This window comes from Hippocampus bargibanti, linkage group LG04, assembly GCF_051943395.1.
Source record: "Hippocampus bargibanti isolate YZ-2025 linkage group LG04, ASM5194339v1, whole genome shotgun sequence".
Classification (NCBI taxonomy): Eukaryota; Metazoa; Chordata; class Actinopteri; order Syngnathiformes; family Syngnathidae; genus Hippocampus; species Hippocampus bargibanti.
In genome coordinates, this window is record NC_142737.1 from 25,009,188 (window position 1) to 25,024,864 (window position 15,677).

Here is a 15,677-nt window from a genome sequence, read left to right on the forward strand (position 1 = left end):
ATTTACTGATACACCTAACCACATATATATATATATATATATATATATATATATATATACATATACATTTTCACATTTACCGTTCAAATACTAAGTAGAGACGAGCGGTGACGTCATTGATGACGTCAGTGCCTCACCAGCCATGAACCTCACCGCACGTCACTGATATATATATATATATATATATATATATATATATATATATATATATATATATATATATATATATAGTAAAGTGTCGTTATATCGATATTCAAGGGAGTCCGAAAAAATATCGATATAACCGGGACTATCGATATATCCGACCCTGTTTACATGTCATTTTCTCCGTGCGTGCATAGAAATAGTATCGATATAACCGGGACTATCGATATATCCGATATCGATATAACGAGACTTTACTGTATATATATATATATATTTAGACTTTACTGTATATATATATATATATATATATATATATATATATATATATATATATATATACAGTAAAGTCTCGTTATATCGATATCGGATATATCGATAGTCCCGGTTATATCGATACTATTTCTATGCACGCACGGAGAAAATGACATGTAAACAGGGTCGGATATATCGATAGTCCCGGTTATATCGATATTTTTTCGGACTCCCTTGAATATCGATATAACGACACTTTACTATATATATATATATATATATATATATATATATATATATATATATATATATATATATATCAGTGACGTGCGGTGAGGTTCATGGCTGGTGAGGCACTGACGTCATCAATGACGTCACCGCTCGTCTCTACTTAGTATTTGAACGGTAAATGTGAAAATTCAGCGATTTTGAAAAAAATCCTAAAACGGTGAAGTTAAATGGACAAGAACCTTAAAGTACAAATCACTAAATACATCTAAATGTTTAATTTATTTTTTCATTTGATATTTCCATGACAGCTTTCCGTGATGACAGGTGAGGCACTGCCCCACCTGCCTCCACTGACTGCACGTCACTTATATATATATATTGTGTAGGGGCTTTTCCTGATTGTCCCTCTTCCAGCACCTCATCCTCTGTTCCCCATTGTCTGAGACATTCTCTGAGTACATCATATCCGTTGGAGCCTTCTCTTTGATGTATTCATCAAAGTTCATAGAAATAGTATCGTAATAAGCAGTACTGTCGATATAACTGATATTGATATAACGAGACTTTACTATTTTCTCAAAGAATATAATCTTGGCATACAAACTATTTTTCGGGAAACACACGGAGCACCACAATGGCTGATGTGTTGTTCGCTAACGAGCCGGTTCTTGGAGCTGGGTCTCTGAGCTGGAAATGGCAGCCGACTTTTGTTTGTCCTCTATAACCCGCCCCCAGCCTTCGGTTGACATGATTGGTCAAGATCCATGGTAGAGGAGGGAGGGGACACACGCAGCAGGACACACGCAGCAGTGATTGGGGCGGAGGGGTTACAGAAACACAGAGCTGCGCATGAACAGGAAAGGCAGACAACAGAGCTTGAAACAAAAAAGTGAAAAAAGCTAAAGTGAAAAGGTGAGAACATGAATAGAAAAGACAGTGAAATTTGGACTCGTTTCAACTTTCTTGATAGTTCAAAGGCAGAGTGTAGACTCCAAAGTTAAAATATCCCATCAATCAGGCTCCACAAATAACCCGCACAAGCCATCTGTACAATTTGAAGAGTAGACAAGCAAGGGAACCAGCTATTAACTCGTTCACTATTAACCAGTTTATTAACTAGTTTCTAGTGTGTCTGCCTGCATCTGTTGCAATATCACAACTTCCAAGATGTACAACCCAGAGCTCCTTGAGACACTATACAAAAAGCTATCCATTCCATCAAGCCATCAACGACCATCACAAAGGTACATAAAACAACTTTATTATATAGTACAGTTGCTTTCTTTATTTACAATACCATAGTACATTTATTATACATAAAATAAGGTATATTTTGTGTAGTTTTAAGGCTTATTTAGTAGAAAATTATGTTTTATGGGACCTGGGAATGGATTATTCTAATTTTAATGTTTTCCTATGGGAAAGTAATGTTTGGAATACACACTTTTCACCTTATACACACTTTCTGGGAACATATTAAGTTCGTAAGCCAAGGTATCACTGTATATACAATCAAAAAGCAGATTTAAAAATTTTACCTCAGATAGTTGATATTCACTAAACAAACAAAATATTTATTACAGGTTTTTCTATGCATATGCTCTATGTATGTTAAGTGTGCTGTCTGAATAGTGTTTACTGTATTTTTCTGCTGCTAATTTTCCAATAAAACCACTCAAATTGCTTTTGAACAGCTACATTGCTTCACTGTAAACACGAACACTGCAGTGTACAATTGCTGTTTGAACAAATCTGTGGTCTTCGAGTCTTAATATTGTCACAAGGCGTCTGAATGGATTCTCTTGTTCACTTGCTGTTGAAATTATATTTACTGTCGTTTTGTTTATCTGCTATATTTGTACAGTATCTGTGTTGTTGTGTTCATCACTGTAATAAACGGTGTTGGGAACAGAACCAAACGATTCCCAACAGAACAGACAACAGCAATGACATACTGTTACGTGAAGAGTTGTGTACCTGTAATTACTACTGCATATGTGTTAAATAAAATTTCTGAATGTATTGGATCAGATCAAATTGAAGTTTGCTACACAGTGACGAATGTATTCAATTTATGTTAATTGATGCACATTTATTCTATATTCTGTATATTCATTGGCTTACCCCTTTAAGTTAAAAGAAAAAAAATCCTAAAAATGAATGTAACCCATTTGATTTCATGTGATTGATTAAAAAAATAAAACCAGAGTGCAGAAAAACAGTCTGTCCATGATGAGGTGGGAGAAAGCTAATGGCAGGGGTTTCATAATTAATAAACTCAGTTGCAGGTTGCAAGTTGTTATATTATGTGCATGTTCCGACAAAATATGGGGTAAAAATCTTCTGGTTGTGATGCAAGGGTACCTTATGGAATAGAACAGGGGTCAAACTCAGATCGTGGAGGACCTTATGTTTCAGTTTTAGATTTTGCTGCCTATCCTGTCACATGTGCGGTGATTTGAGGGTTGAAAACACGAAACACACTAAACGGAATTCTCACCGGCAGTGGTTGAAGCGGTTGAGTTTGTAGGAGTGCAAATAAATCATAAAAAAACTGAATCCTATGAAGAGAGAAAGTGATGGTGATCATAGCTCAGTGAATAATTTGTTAATGCAAAGCACCCTGAAGAATACACAGGCATTCTTTGCATTTCAAGGACATTTGGATTGGATTGTATTTGCCTTTATTAGTCTCGCAGTGGAGACATTTACATTTCACAGCAGCAAAGTCATGGAAGGAATGAAAGTAGAAAAACAAAATACAGGAGCTGCTGGAAAGGCAGCCACTCTTGCAGCCCCGTCTTGAAGTCAAAAGAACAAAAAAAAAAAAACGAAATAACAAATAACATGACAACACAAAGACACAGAGTCATTAATTCTGAAGCACTTTCTGTACCCTCTTTGTTACACGAAGCAGTTCCAGATGAAAGAGGATTGGCGTCTCTTCACCAGTGGATCAGGGACATCATGGTGGACTGTGCACATCGACTACAAGCTAAATGTTGAAAGCAAACATGCAGCTGTAGCATCCATTGACGAAAAGAGATTGTCTCACATCTCCTGTCCCACATAAATCCGCTTCAATTCCAAGCCGCGACAGTTCCACATATGCATCGGCTGTCTGCGCTGACGCTACTTTCTTCTTATTATTTTTACTCGTTATGTGCCCAACTGTGCCAAGGCTCCGAGGCATGTCGATTAAACAGGTGAAAAAAAATAGTTATTCGAGGCGTGGGTCGCTATCGCTTTTGCCACGCCTAAAGCCTTGGAAAGCATGTGGCTCCGCCCCATGCCTGGCGAAATGGGATTTCTACATTACCCACTTGTAAATTTGCGGGTCATTTGAAACAAAATGGTGCATCGAGACAACAATCAGCTGGCGGCTGACACTGACACACCCAACTCTTCAATCGGCATACCTGTCAACCTTGGCGAATAGCTGCTCTTATAAATTATTGTAATTCCAGTGTAAAAGTTGCAGTATGCCGTACATTATTTGAAATGATAAAAAAACCATGAACAAGCGAAAATACAGACTGCTCACCGCACAGGCGCACGTTATGCTTTTATCGATCCGACCGTATAAATACCACAGCGATAAAAAAAATATACGATTGAGGATTACTTTTGCTGGTTTGCTGTGACATTAGTAGCGATCGGCGGCAGCATTGTCATTTGTCACCAGCAGTTGAGACGAACGGGATTTCAGCCAAAATGGTCTTTGTAAGATCGGTTCACATTTTCCCCCTTTTCCTTGTATAAAAGTTGTAGTATGCCGTACATTATTTGAAATGCTAAAAAAAAACTATAAAATACTGGGAAAACGTATAAATTGACAGGTATGAATTGGATTTGGTCTGTACTGGGCACACCGTTCACAACGGAAAAGAAGAGAACATCCCCCTCTCTGTGATCATTTTGAGATCCCAGCCACAACGCATCACCTTCTTCTTTTCCCTTCAGGGGTCACCACAGCGAATCCGTCTCCTCCATTTAACCCGGTTTTGTGCATTCTCTTCTCTCACACCAGCTACCTTCATGTCCTCTTTGACAACATACGTAAACCTCCTCTTCGGTCTTCCTCTGCCTGGCAGTTCAAGATTCAGCATCCTTCTCCCGATATAGTTGCTCTCTCTCCTCTGGACATGTCCAAACCATCTCAGTCTGGCCTCTCTGACTTCCAAAAAGCCTCTAATGTACTAATTCCTGATCCTATCCAACCTGGTCACTCCCAAAGAAAACCTCAACATCTTCAGCTCTGCTTCCTGTCTTTTCTTCAGTGGCACTGTCTCCAGTCCAAACATCATGGCTGGTCTCACCACCGTTTTATACACTTTTCCTTTCATCCTAGCCGAAACCCTTCTATCACACATCACACCAGCCGTTCCAGCCTGCCTGCATCGTGAACACGCTGAAGATCTCAATACTCTGCTAAAAGGGTACAAATTACCTAGGACCAACAGAACACCTTTCCCTCAACAAAAATGAATGAAAGGTGTGTCTTGTTCCTTGTTTGTGTGTCAATGTCTAAAGTAACACACGCAGTTATTTACATCACAACTCCCTCGCCAAAAGTGAACCATTCGGGTGGAAGGCCTCATTGCTTCGAGAAGGCCTCATAATCCCATCACCAATTTTTACAGATGTAATGGCATAGGAATCATGTGGCTGCAGTTATAATGCCAATCCCTTCAGGCCCACGTGTTTGATGTACCGTATTTTCCGGTATATAACGCACAACCCCAATGAATTGTGTATTTTCAAAGGTTTCCGGTATAAGGCACACCGGACTATAAGGCATACCATCAATGAATGAAAAAAGTTTTCCAAATATAATATAAATATATAAAATGTTTTCCAAATATATGGCACATCACATTATAAGGCACTACAGTAAAAGCTGGGATGATGTACTACTTCTTCTACAGAGGGACATGGATTCAGTGGCTGCTGACAATAGTAATATTACTTCACACATAAGTTGTACCTGTGTATAAGGCGCAGAGTCATATTTTGAAGAAAATCAAGGCTTTTGGGTGTGCCTTATACATCGGAAAATACGGCACTTTTTGTAAGGTGTTCTGCAGCTTCAAAGCGAGAGAAGGAGACAATGTCTTAGTTGATTTCCAAAGTTAGGAAACCAGTGAGAAGATGTTTTTGGAAGAGCCCATCAGGAGAATGGGCCATGGCTGCGCTCTCATCGAATATTCAGTTATGAACGACATTGTCATAAAATGGTGAATACAGTAGAGTTTTGCTTTTTGAATGTTGCTGTGCCGATGACTATTTTGTGTTTGGGAGCCTTTTACAAAAGCCAGTGTCTTCTTGTGCCAGTCCCAAGCCCGGATAAATACAGAGGGTTGTGTCAGGAAAGGCATCCGATGTAAGATTTGGCCAAAACAAACATGCGAATCAAACCTCTGCAGAAGGAGGACACTGATTCGCTCTGGCGACCCCTTGAAGGGAAAAGCCAAAAGGAAAAGAAGAAGACAATGCACATGTAATGTCTGTATTTCTTCACAAGGGACTTAAACAACCATGACGAGTGAAAATACAGTGGGTGTTGGATACAAACTGTATCTGGACCATGCTTTCTTCAGTAGCAACAGCTGTCCATGACCCCCAGCCACCGGATTCGGAGAACACAAACAGAAGCTCAGAGGGGATCAAATCTTTTCCCATCGCTGGACCCTCGATCTGGAATTACCTTCCACTGAACATTCGGCACCCCCTCTGCAACCCCCTAAAACCAACCTCAAAACTCACTTGTATTTGTTGGCATTTGTCAGCATGACTCAGATTTGATCTTAGTTATTCTGTTTGGTGCTTTTGACCGTCTTTGTTACTGATTATATCTTTATTGTGGTATTTATGATAGTGGGTCCACGTAGGGCAATTTGTATGCAGCGGTGGCTGTTTAAAGTGCTCTAGGAATACAGTTGATGGAATTTAGAGTTCTCAACTCTCAACTATGTCGACATGGTCGTCTAACTCTACAATGTTCATCACTTCAATTTTGCTGTTAGGATTGGGGAAACAGCTGCCATGAAGACCACAAAAAAATGAACAAGTCTACCTTGTTGATTTTAGCACGGTTTTCACTCTAAATCTGGGCTGTAGCGTGTGTTGAGCGCCATGGCATGAGTGAACAATTTTTCATTGTGGCTGCCGCTGCTCACCCGCAGAAAAAAATATCCTATGACTGTAAAGTGTCCTTGAGAGTTTTGAAAGGCGCTTATAAATGAAATGTATTATTATTATTCCCCTCGGTGACTTTTGACTTTCTAATAACTCTGTGATGATCCGGGAATGCGATTTTTGAGTCAATTCTTGGTGAAGCAGAGAGCATTGGAACGTGCAAAGTTTTTCTTGGTCCTTGTAAGAATGAGTAGTTCGAATTGGGTCTAGATTACTACCCAGAATGCATTGATACAATGAAGTTGGATATGCAAATACTTTCTCCAAATATAGTAAACTAGTGTTAAGCAGATTCCTTACTTACAGACAGTGTATTGTAGGTGTTCAAATACCTGACATGTTTCGGCGACTACTTCCGCCTTCGTCAGAGTGTCACGGATGTTGCTGTGACGCGCCATTTTCAGCTGGTGTTGCTATGAGGGCGTGACCTACCTGTCAGAACTGACAGGCAAGCCACGCCCCCCGCTGTCCGCTCGTCCCTCCAGGATGCTGCTCCAGGTAGTAGAGAGCATGTAAGCTCCCTCATCCCTGTTGATGGTCCTTGGTCCTCGCTTTCGGATTTCAATGGCCTCCCTGATCCAGCGCTGATGTTTGTTGTCTTCGGTGCGGATGACTCTGGCCTTCTCCCAGTCCATGATGTGGTTCTCTCTTTTGCAGTGGTCCGTGATGGCTGATTTATGGTGCTCCTGTTGTGCTTGTTCTTTTATTGCTCTTGTTTGGATTGTTGCCGTCTCCTTCTCGCACTCGTTCTTGTGCTCTTTTTTTCTTGTATTGAAACTCCTTCCTGTCTCCCCGATGTATGATTTATTGCATGACTTGCATGGGATTTCATATATTGAGTTACATTTGTTTTCCGGGAGTATTTTGTCCTTTGGGTGTACCAAGATTTGACGGAGAGTTGTGTGTGGTTTGACCGGTGTGTTTATGTTGTGTTTCCTCAGTGCCCTTTGTATGCGTTCAGTGATTCCTCTTATGTACGGTAGTGTTACCATTGCTCTGTGTTCTTGTTTGTTTGTTTGCTTTTTCTTTCTTCCCTGTCTTGTGTTGTTTTTGTTTTTGACCTGCTCTGCCCCTTTAGTTATTGCCCACTGGGGATATTGGCATTTTTTCAGTGCGTGTTGTATATGTTTTTCCTCCTGTGTTTTGTCTTCCGGGTCCGTGATTATTGTGGTGCGTTCATGTAATGTTCTGACGACTGACAACTTATGAATAGTGGGGTGTTCAGATGTCCAAAGGAGATATTGGTCAGTATGTGTAGGTTTCCTGTGTACTTTTATTTTGATGTCCCCGTTGTCCGTGTGGTGTATGTTCAAGTCCAAGAAGGCGATGGAGTGGTTTGTTTCTTCTTCATGGGTGAACTTGATACTGCCTGTGGTGTCTATGGAGTTGAGGTGTTCAGTAAGCTGTTGCGTATGTCCTGTTTTGATTTTTTCCAAGATGTCGTCCACATACCGTTTCCATAGTGTTGGTTTGTATATTTCCGGGGCTGTTGAAAGTGCTTTCTGTTGCAGGTCCTCCATGAAGAATCCACACATGATGGCAGAGAGTGGGTCCCCCATGGCGAACCCTTCTTTTTGTCTGTATATGGTGTATTTGTATTGGAAATATGTGGATGTGGCTATGAATTGAAGTAGCTGGGTTATGTCTTGTGCTGTAAGATTTGTGCGTTTTTTGAGTGTCCTGTCTGTTTTGAGTCTGTCCTGTACTATCTGAATGGTGGCTTTGGTGGGTGTTTTTGTGAAAAGTGAGGTGACGTCATGTGATATGAACATTTCGTCTTTCTGTAATTTTATGGTGGCGAGTTCTGTGGCGAGTTGCTTTGAGTTCTCGCAGTGTTGGTCCGTGTGTCCCAGTAGCGGTTTTATTATTTCCGATAGTGCTTTGGAGAGGTTGTATGTGACTGATCCGATGCTGTCTACTATGGGGCGGAGGGGTGCATCGGGTTTATGTATTTTTGGGGTGCCGTAAATCCTGGGGATGATGTTTGCTGTAGGTACCAGGGGGTTGTACGACTCTTTGTTTATTTTATTTTCGTTTAATAGGGGTTTGAGTAGTGCTTTAAGTTTGTTTTTCTTTTCTTCTGTTGGGTCTTTCTTTAATATTTCATAGGCGTCGTCCTGTAATAACTGCTGCATCTGTTTTTCGTATTTTTCTGTGTCCATAATAACTGTCGTTCTGCCTTTGTCTGCGGGGAGTATTGTGATGTCTTTGTTTTTTGATAGTGTTATCATGGCTCTTGCTTCCTCTTTGGTAATATTGCTGGGTGGTGGTTTGGCCGTTTTTAAAATGCCTGCTATTTCATTGCGTAGTGCTGCTTTTTGTCCTGGGTTCTGTATTTTTTCACACGCTAATTCCGTTGCGAGAATGAAATCGTCGTATGGTATTTTTTTGGGGGTGACTGCGTAGTTGAGACCTTTTGATAATATGCTGCGTTCTGCTTGTGTGAGGTTGTGGCGTGACATGTTATGTATCCATTTGTCGTTTGTCTGAAATGTGTTTGATTCGGCCTTTTTCTTTTGCGTGATGAGTTTGTCTAATTTCCGGATGTGTCGGTTTTTGGTCGCGGTGAATTCCTGTTCGTGTATGTTGTGAAGTTGTCCGTGTAGCGTTGTTTTTGTGTAATTGTCCAGGGGGAACCGGAGTTCGAATTGCTCCGTTTGCCGCTGTAGATCACTGCTAATGTTATTGAGTTTGTTTGCTGTGCATCGTATTCGTTCTTTCATCAGAGTCATCCGCACCTTTTTGATGATTCTTTCCGCGTTCCTGGTTGGGATCGGGTTTTTAATCCTCAGACTGGCCGGAACGACTTCTTCGTCCCGGCAGCGCAGGTTGAATCTCAGGTGGTTTCGATAGCGAGCCCGTTTCCTTGACAGCTTTTCGAGGAGGCGAAACTCCTTGACGCATGTCTCTCCAAAACTTTCGCGTAATCGTTGTACTAAATTCATCCTGTCTACTTGATAACTAATGTTAAGCAGATTCCTTACTTACAGTGTATTGTAGGTGTTCAAATACCTGACATGTTTCGGCGACTACTTCCGCCTTCGTCAGAGTGGCTCTCTACTACCTGGAGCAGCATCCTGGAGGGACGAGCGGACAGCGGGGGGCGTGGCTTGCCTGTCAGTTCTGACAGGTAGGTCACGCCCTCATAGCAACACCAGCTGAAAATGGCGCGTCACAGCAACATCCGTGACACTCTGACGAAGGCGGAAGTAGTCGCCGAAACATGTCAGGTATTTGAACACCTACAATACACTGTCTGTAAGTAAGGAATCTGCTTAACATTAGTTATCAAGTAGACAGGATGAATTTAGTACAACGATATAGTAAACTAGGAATTTATTTTCTGGCAGTTGTGTTAACAACTAAATTTATCATATGTGCTGACCACAAAATAGGGAACATATGGGGGAAAATAAATGGTATTTTCAGTGCAAAATATAATTGAGAAAATATTTGTCATTCTTATTTATTTTTAGTTAGTTTTGGGTTTTGCGTTGAGTAAAAGTAAGACATTTACAAACATCTGCTTTTTGTTTGGATGACAATCACCAAAGCAGTGAATGAATGAGTTTCCAAACATTCATCCCAGTCATGTGATATTGCCAATTTTTTTTCCATCGCTAAACAATGCCAAATATACAACAACAATTGGGTAATAAACAGAAATTGGGAACAAATGTTTTGCAATCAGTGTGATGCAAAATAAAATGCAATCAGATGTATCAATGGAAAATATGATAGAATTCATGATTCTAAAAATATTTAACAGTGACAGCCGTACAAGGTACAGACAATTAGTGTGGGTGATTGATGAGTGCATTACTCCTGATTCTACAGGCCACTGCGGTGATAAGTGCTGCCCCTTTACCACTTCCATCCTCAGATTTATGGAATGTCACCTTGCACTGCGGTGCCAAATCCTGCAACGTCTCTTGCATGATTCCTGCAAAACTTTGGGTTGAAGAGAAATCAGGGTTCAAACTGTTTGTATTTTGTTTGAAGGCCAAACGATTTTGCTTTTAAAGTTTGGAACAAAGGATACTTACTGCGGGTGCATTTTGTAAAGGGTGCCATCAACTCCAACTGTAACATTAAGCTGCTGCAAGTTGTGGTTCTGTCTTATTTTATCAACCACAGCGGCTAAACCAGCTCCGCATAGCTGTGCTGCCCGGCGAGAGACAACACTGCAAACTTCTTTAACAAGGACACTGTCATCACAGGTTGAGCTGGTGAGACCAAGGTGCTGCAATATGCAACGGATCTGACGCATGGCCAGGCGGTCACTTGGGGATCAGAGAAACAACAACAAGGTTACTGTAATGTTCGCAATTTAAAGTAAAAGTCAAAAAGTTCAAATCTTAAGGTGGAATAAATTATAAAGACAGTCATCCCTCATGTTCCGCAGTTGATGGGGACCAAAAACCACGCTGCAGGTTAGGATTGAAAAACATACTAGTGGTGTTCAGATTCACTTCAGAAAACAAGCTATTGCTTTGACGGCAGATGATGGAGCAGATTTTCAAATCATTTTTGGGCCAAAGAAGAGGACAGGAACATCTTGATATTCTAATTGCTTTGTGAAAATTACTTCCATATCTCAGGAGAAGATGGAACGAGTTTTATTGGGGATTTATATTGATAAAATGCTAAACCGTAAAGCATGTTACACACGCATGTCTTCGAGTTATGCTGTAATATGAGGTTGTTTCCAAGCCCGTGCTATGCCCATTTAAGGGCATGGTCTGAAGACATGATCAAAATCACTTGGTATAATCAGTAAAACCTGATACTTTCTCAAAAAAAAAAAAAAAAAAAAAAAAAAAAAACATTACTCACAAGACTCTACTGTATTCTGATTCTACTGTATGTGTCCTATTGTGTGAAAACCTGGAGTCTTCTTTTCCTTTCGGCTTTTCCCTAAGGGGTCGCCACAGCGAATCAATGTCCTCCATCTATCCCGGTTTTGTGCATCCTCTTCTCTCACACCAGCTACCTTCATGTTCTTTGACCAAATCCATAAACCTCCTCTTCGGTCTTCCTCTCGGTCTCCTGCCTGGCAGTTCAAGACTCAGCATCCTTCTCCCGATATAGTCACTCTCTCTCCTCTGGACATGTCCAAACCATCTCAGTCTGGCCTCTCTGACTTTCTCTCCAAAGCCTCTAATATGAGTTGTCCCTCTAATGTACTCATTCCTGATCCTATCCAACCTGGTCACTCCAAAGAAAACCTCAACATCTTCAGCTCTGCTACCTCCAGCTCTGCTTCCTGTCTTTTCTTCAGTGGCACTGTCTCCAGTCCAAACATCATGGCTGGTCTCACCACGGTCTTATACACTTTTCCTTTCATCCTAGCTGAAACGCTTCTATCACACATCACACCTGACATTTTTCTCCAGCCGCTCCAGCCTGCCTGGACTCTCTCACTTCTCGGGATGTTCTGTATGACTTCATCAAAGTCCAACCAAAATTTCTCCTTCTCCACCAGCTCACATCCTACTTGTCGGGCATACCCACAAACAACATTGAACATCACGCCTTCAATTTCTAGCTTCAGACTCATCATTCTATCTGATACTCTTTTTACTTCTAAGACATTCCTAACAAACTCCTCTTTTAAGATAAGCCCAACTCCATTTCTCTTTCTGTCTTCACCATGATAGAACAACTTAAACCCTGACCCTAAGCTTCTAGCCTTGCTCCCTTTTCATCTGGTCTCCTGGATACACAGTATGTCTACCTTCCTTCTCTGCATCATGTCAACCAGCTCTCTACCTTTACCTGTCATTGTTCCTACATTCAAAGTTCCTACTCTTAGTTGTATACTCTTGGCGTTCCATTTGTCTCTTTTCCTCCGGGCACACCTCCCTCCTCTCCTTCTTCGACCAACAGTAGTTCATTTTCCACTGGCACCCTGAAGGTCAACAGTACCAATGGCGGCCGTTGTTAACCCGGGCCTCGACCGATCCGGTATGGGATTCATAGGTTTGATTCGCACATTTGTTTTGGCAATTTTTTTTACGTCGGATGCCCTTCCTGACACAACCCTCTGTATTTATCCGGGCTTGGGACCGGCACAATAAGACACTGGCTTGTGCCCCCTTGTGGCTACAGTGGCATACAACCTGGAGTAATGTTTAGAAATCAAACCTAAAAGCAGACATCCAGGTTGGGAAAAACACGTGAATAGGTTCATCTAAATAACAGACCCTGAGGGAACACAATAATTATTTATCCATGACATTCAAACATTTTCAATTTCCAAACAGCTCAATTCATTTCCATGGCAGCAAACAGTTCTGGCAGCAAACATCTGCTAACGTCGAAGAAATGAACAAAATAATAGACTATGTATCAGACAACAAAACTGCTGAATTAGAGTGTACCTGTAAGACGCTCCTTTGATGAGGCTTGTGCATATCTGCTTGTTATATTTTGATGAAATGGCTTACAAAATCATATTAAGGAATCTTTAGGTAATTAAATAACGATAAATAGGTTTGTGTTGTAAAGGCTTGTGCATATCTGCTTGTTATATTTTGATGAAATGGCTTACAAAATCATATTAAGGAATCTTTAGGTAATTAAATAACAATGAATAGGTTTCTTCAGCCGTCATCTGTACTTCTTTGAAGGTGTCAGACGTTTCGCTTCTTATCCAAGAAACTTCGTCAGCCAACTAAAGTCTTACTGGTAGTTTAGGCCCTATATATATATATATCCCTACTGTCCAGACATGGCGGTGCCGGACTCTTCTATGATAGGTCCCTGCTCTCAGGTTGGGGGGAGCAGTGCTCCACTGATAGTTCCTATCGTTCTGACTAACGACTGCCCTGATTGCCCCACTTCGGTATCGCCTCATCTGTATTACTAATCCTATGTTGCCTAAGCAGGCTATTGTGTGAACGATCCAAATTGAACCTCACCCCACCAAACCGGTTTCATTAAGGATTTAATTGTTTTATGAAAATTGCTTCTTTTACTCCCCTTTCAAACAATCTATGTTCTTTCGCTTAGATTTTAACCTCATTGTCGTCAAATGAGTGGTTGCTAGCTTTTAGGTGCATATGTACTGCCGATTGAGGCCCACTGGTATTATCCCTGCGATGTTGATAAAGTCTTTTTTTGAGAATTTGTTTAGTCTCCCCAATGTACTGCTCTTCACAATTTTCATTCTTACAATGTATTGAATAAACTATATTACTTAGTTTTTCATTTGGCAGCCTATCTTTTGGATGCACTAATTTTTTGCCTTAAAGTGTTTATCGGTTTGAAATTTTTTTTTGGAATTTTGTGTTGCCAAAGGACTTTTTGTAGTTTTTCAGAAACTCCTGCAATGTAAGGTACTGCCGGTCCTCTCCTTTTTGTATCTTCAGAATTTTTGGTTTCATTCCCTATTCTTTCTTTCTGACATTTGTTAAATGACCACTGAGAGTACCCACAGTTTGTGAGTGCTCTCCTGATATGTTTTGACTCCTTTTCTCTACCTTCAACGCTTGTTGGTATTAGTTTAGCCCTATGCTGGAGGGTCCTGATAACTCCTAGTTTGTGTTGTAAAGGGTGGTTAGAATTGAAAAATATTGGTCTGTGTACGTAGCCTTGCTAAAGACTTCTGTTTTTAGCGCTCTGTCCTCTTTTATAACTATTTTACAATCAAAAAAGGCTAGTTGGTTCTCTTTAATGTCCTCACGAGTAAATTTAATGTTGATGTCTACCGAGTTGAGGTGATCTGTGAAGGATTGAATTTCTTGGTTTTTAATTATGACAAAAGTATCGTCCACATATCTAAACCAGTGTATAGGTTTTGTCCCCGGGAAGGATGTGAGGGCCTGTTTCTCTATCTCTTCCATGTACAGATTAGCCACTATGGGTGAAACTGGTGAGCCCATAGCACAACCATGAATTTGTTTGTAAAATTTCTCCCTAAATTGAAAATATGTAGTATTAAGGCAGATTTCCAATAATTGGCAGATTTGGTCCGGTTTAAGTTTGGTTCTTTTATGCAGAGAAACGTCCGCCAGCAGTCTCGTCCTCACCACTGAGACTGCTTCTGGGGTTGGGACAGATGTAAAGAGAGAAGTCACATCGTAAGATGCCAATGTTTCTTCAGGTTCCAATATGAGGTCTTTGATCCTCTCTACAAACCCTATGGTGTTCTGTACGTGATATTCTGTGTTACCAAACAACGGAGCTAAGATAGTTTTTAAATATTTGGCTACATTGTATGTAGAGGAGTCAATGCTACAAACAATGGGTCTGAGGGGGAACCCTTCTTTATGTATTTTTGGCAGGCTATAGATGCATGGCCTGGCCTTCCCTGGGTATAATCTAAAATACATCTGTTTGTCTATATGTTTCCTCTAACTTTTGGAGACAGTATCATTTTGTTCTTGTATCTATTGGAAGGGTCTCTTTTTAGTTGCTCATAAGTGGAAGAATCACTGATTAACCTATTTATTTTGTCTTCATAATCCGATGTGTTGAGAAGCACCCTTGTCTGCTGGCAAAATAGTAATAGTTTTATCTTTTTGTAGAGCAGTTAACGCCTTTCTCTCTTCTAATGTTATTTTGGACGGAGGTGGTTTGGCACTTCTAAGAAGGGCTGATATTTTAATGCGCAGATCATCTTCCTCTGCATAGGAAAGTTTGTTATTTTTAATAGCCGATTCAGTAGCTGTGATGTAGTCTATTGTAGGTATTGTTTTCGGAGTTACTGAGAAATTTAAACCTTTGGTTAGTACCGCCTTTTCTGTCTCTGAGAGATCTCTGTCTGACAAATTTTTGATCCAATTCTCCCTTGAAATCTGCTCATACCTATTTTTTCCCGTGTTTACAAGTAGCTGTGATTGTTT

The 15,677-nt window shown here is 40.6% G+C and overlaps 1 protein-coding gene across 2 annotated transcripts in view; it reads right to left on the reverse strand.

Moving 5' to 3' along the window:
• Positions 1-10,159: 10,159 nt before the first annotated feature.
• The window catches only part of hk2 (hexokinase 2), a 52,179-nt gene continuing 46,661 nt past the window's right edge, over positions 10,160-15,677 (reverse strand). For both annotated transcript variants that reach the window (XM_088994840.1, XM_088994839.1), the window contains 2 exons: positions 10,875-11,111; positions 10,160-10,779 (listed from right to left, as the gene is read on the reverse strand). In XM_088994840.1, coding sequence (XP_088850966.1) covers positions 10,623-10,779; positions 10,875-11,111 — 394 coding nt within the window. In that variant the 3' untranslated portion in view covers positions 10,160-10,622. The remainder of the gene's footprint in view (positions 10,780-10,874; positions 11,112-15,677) is intronic.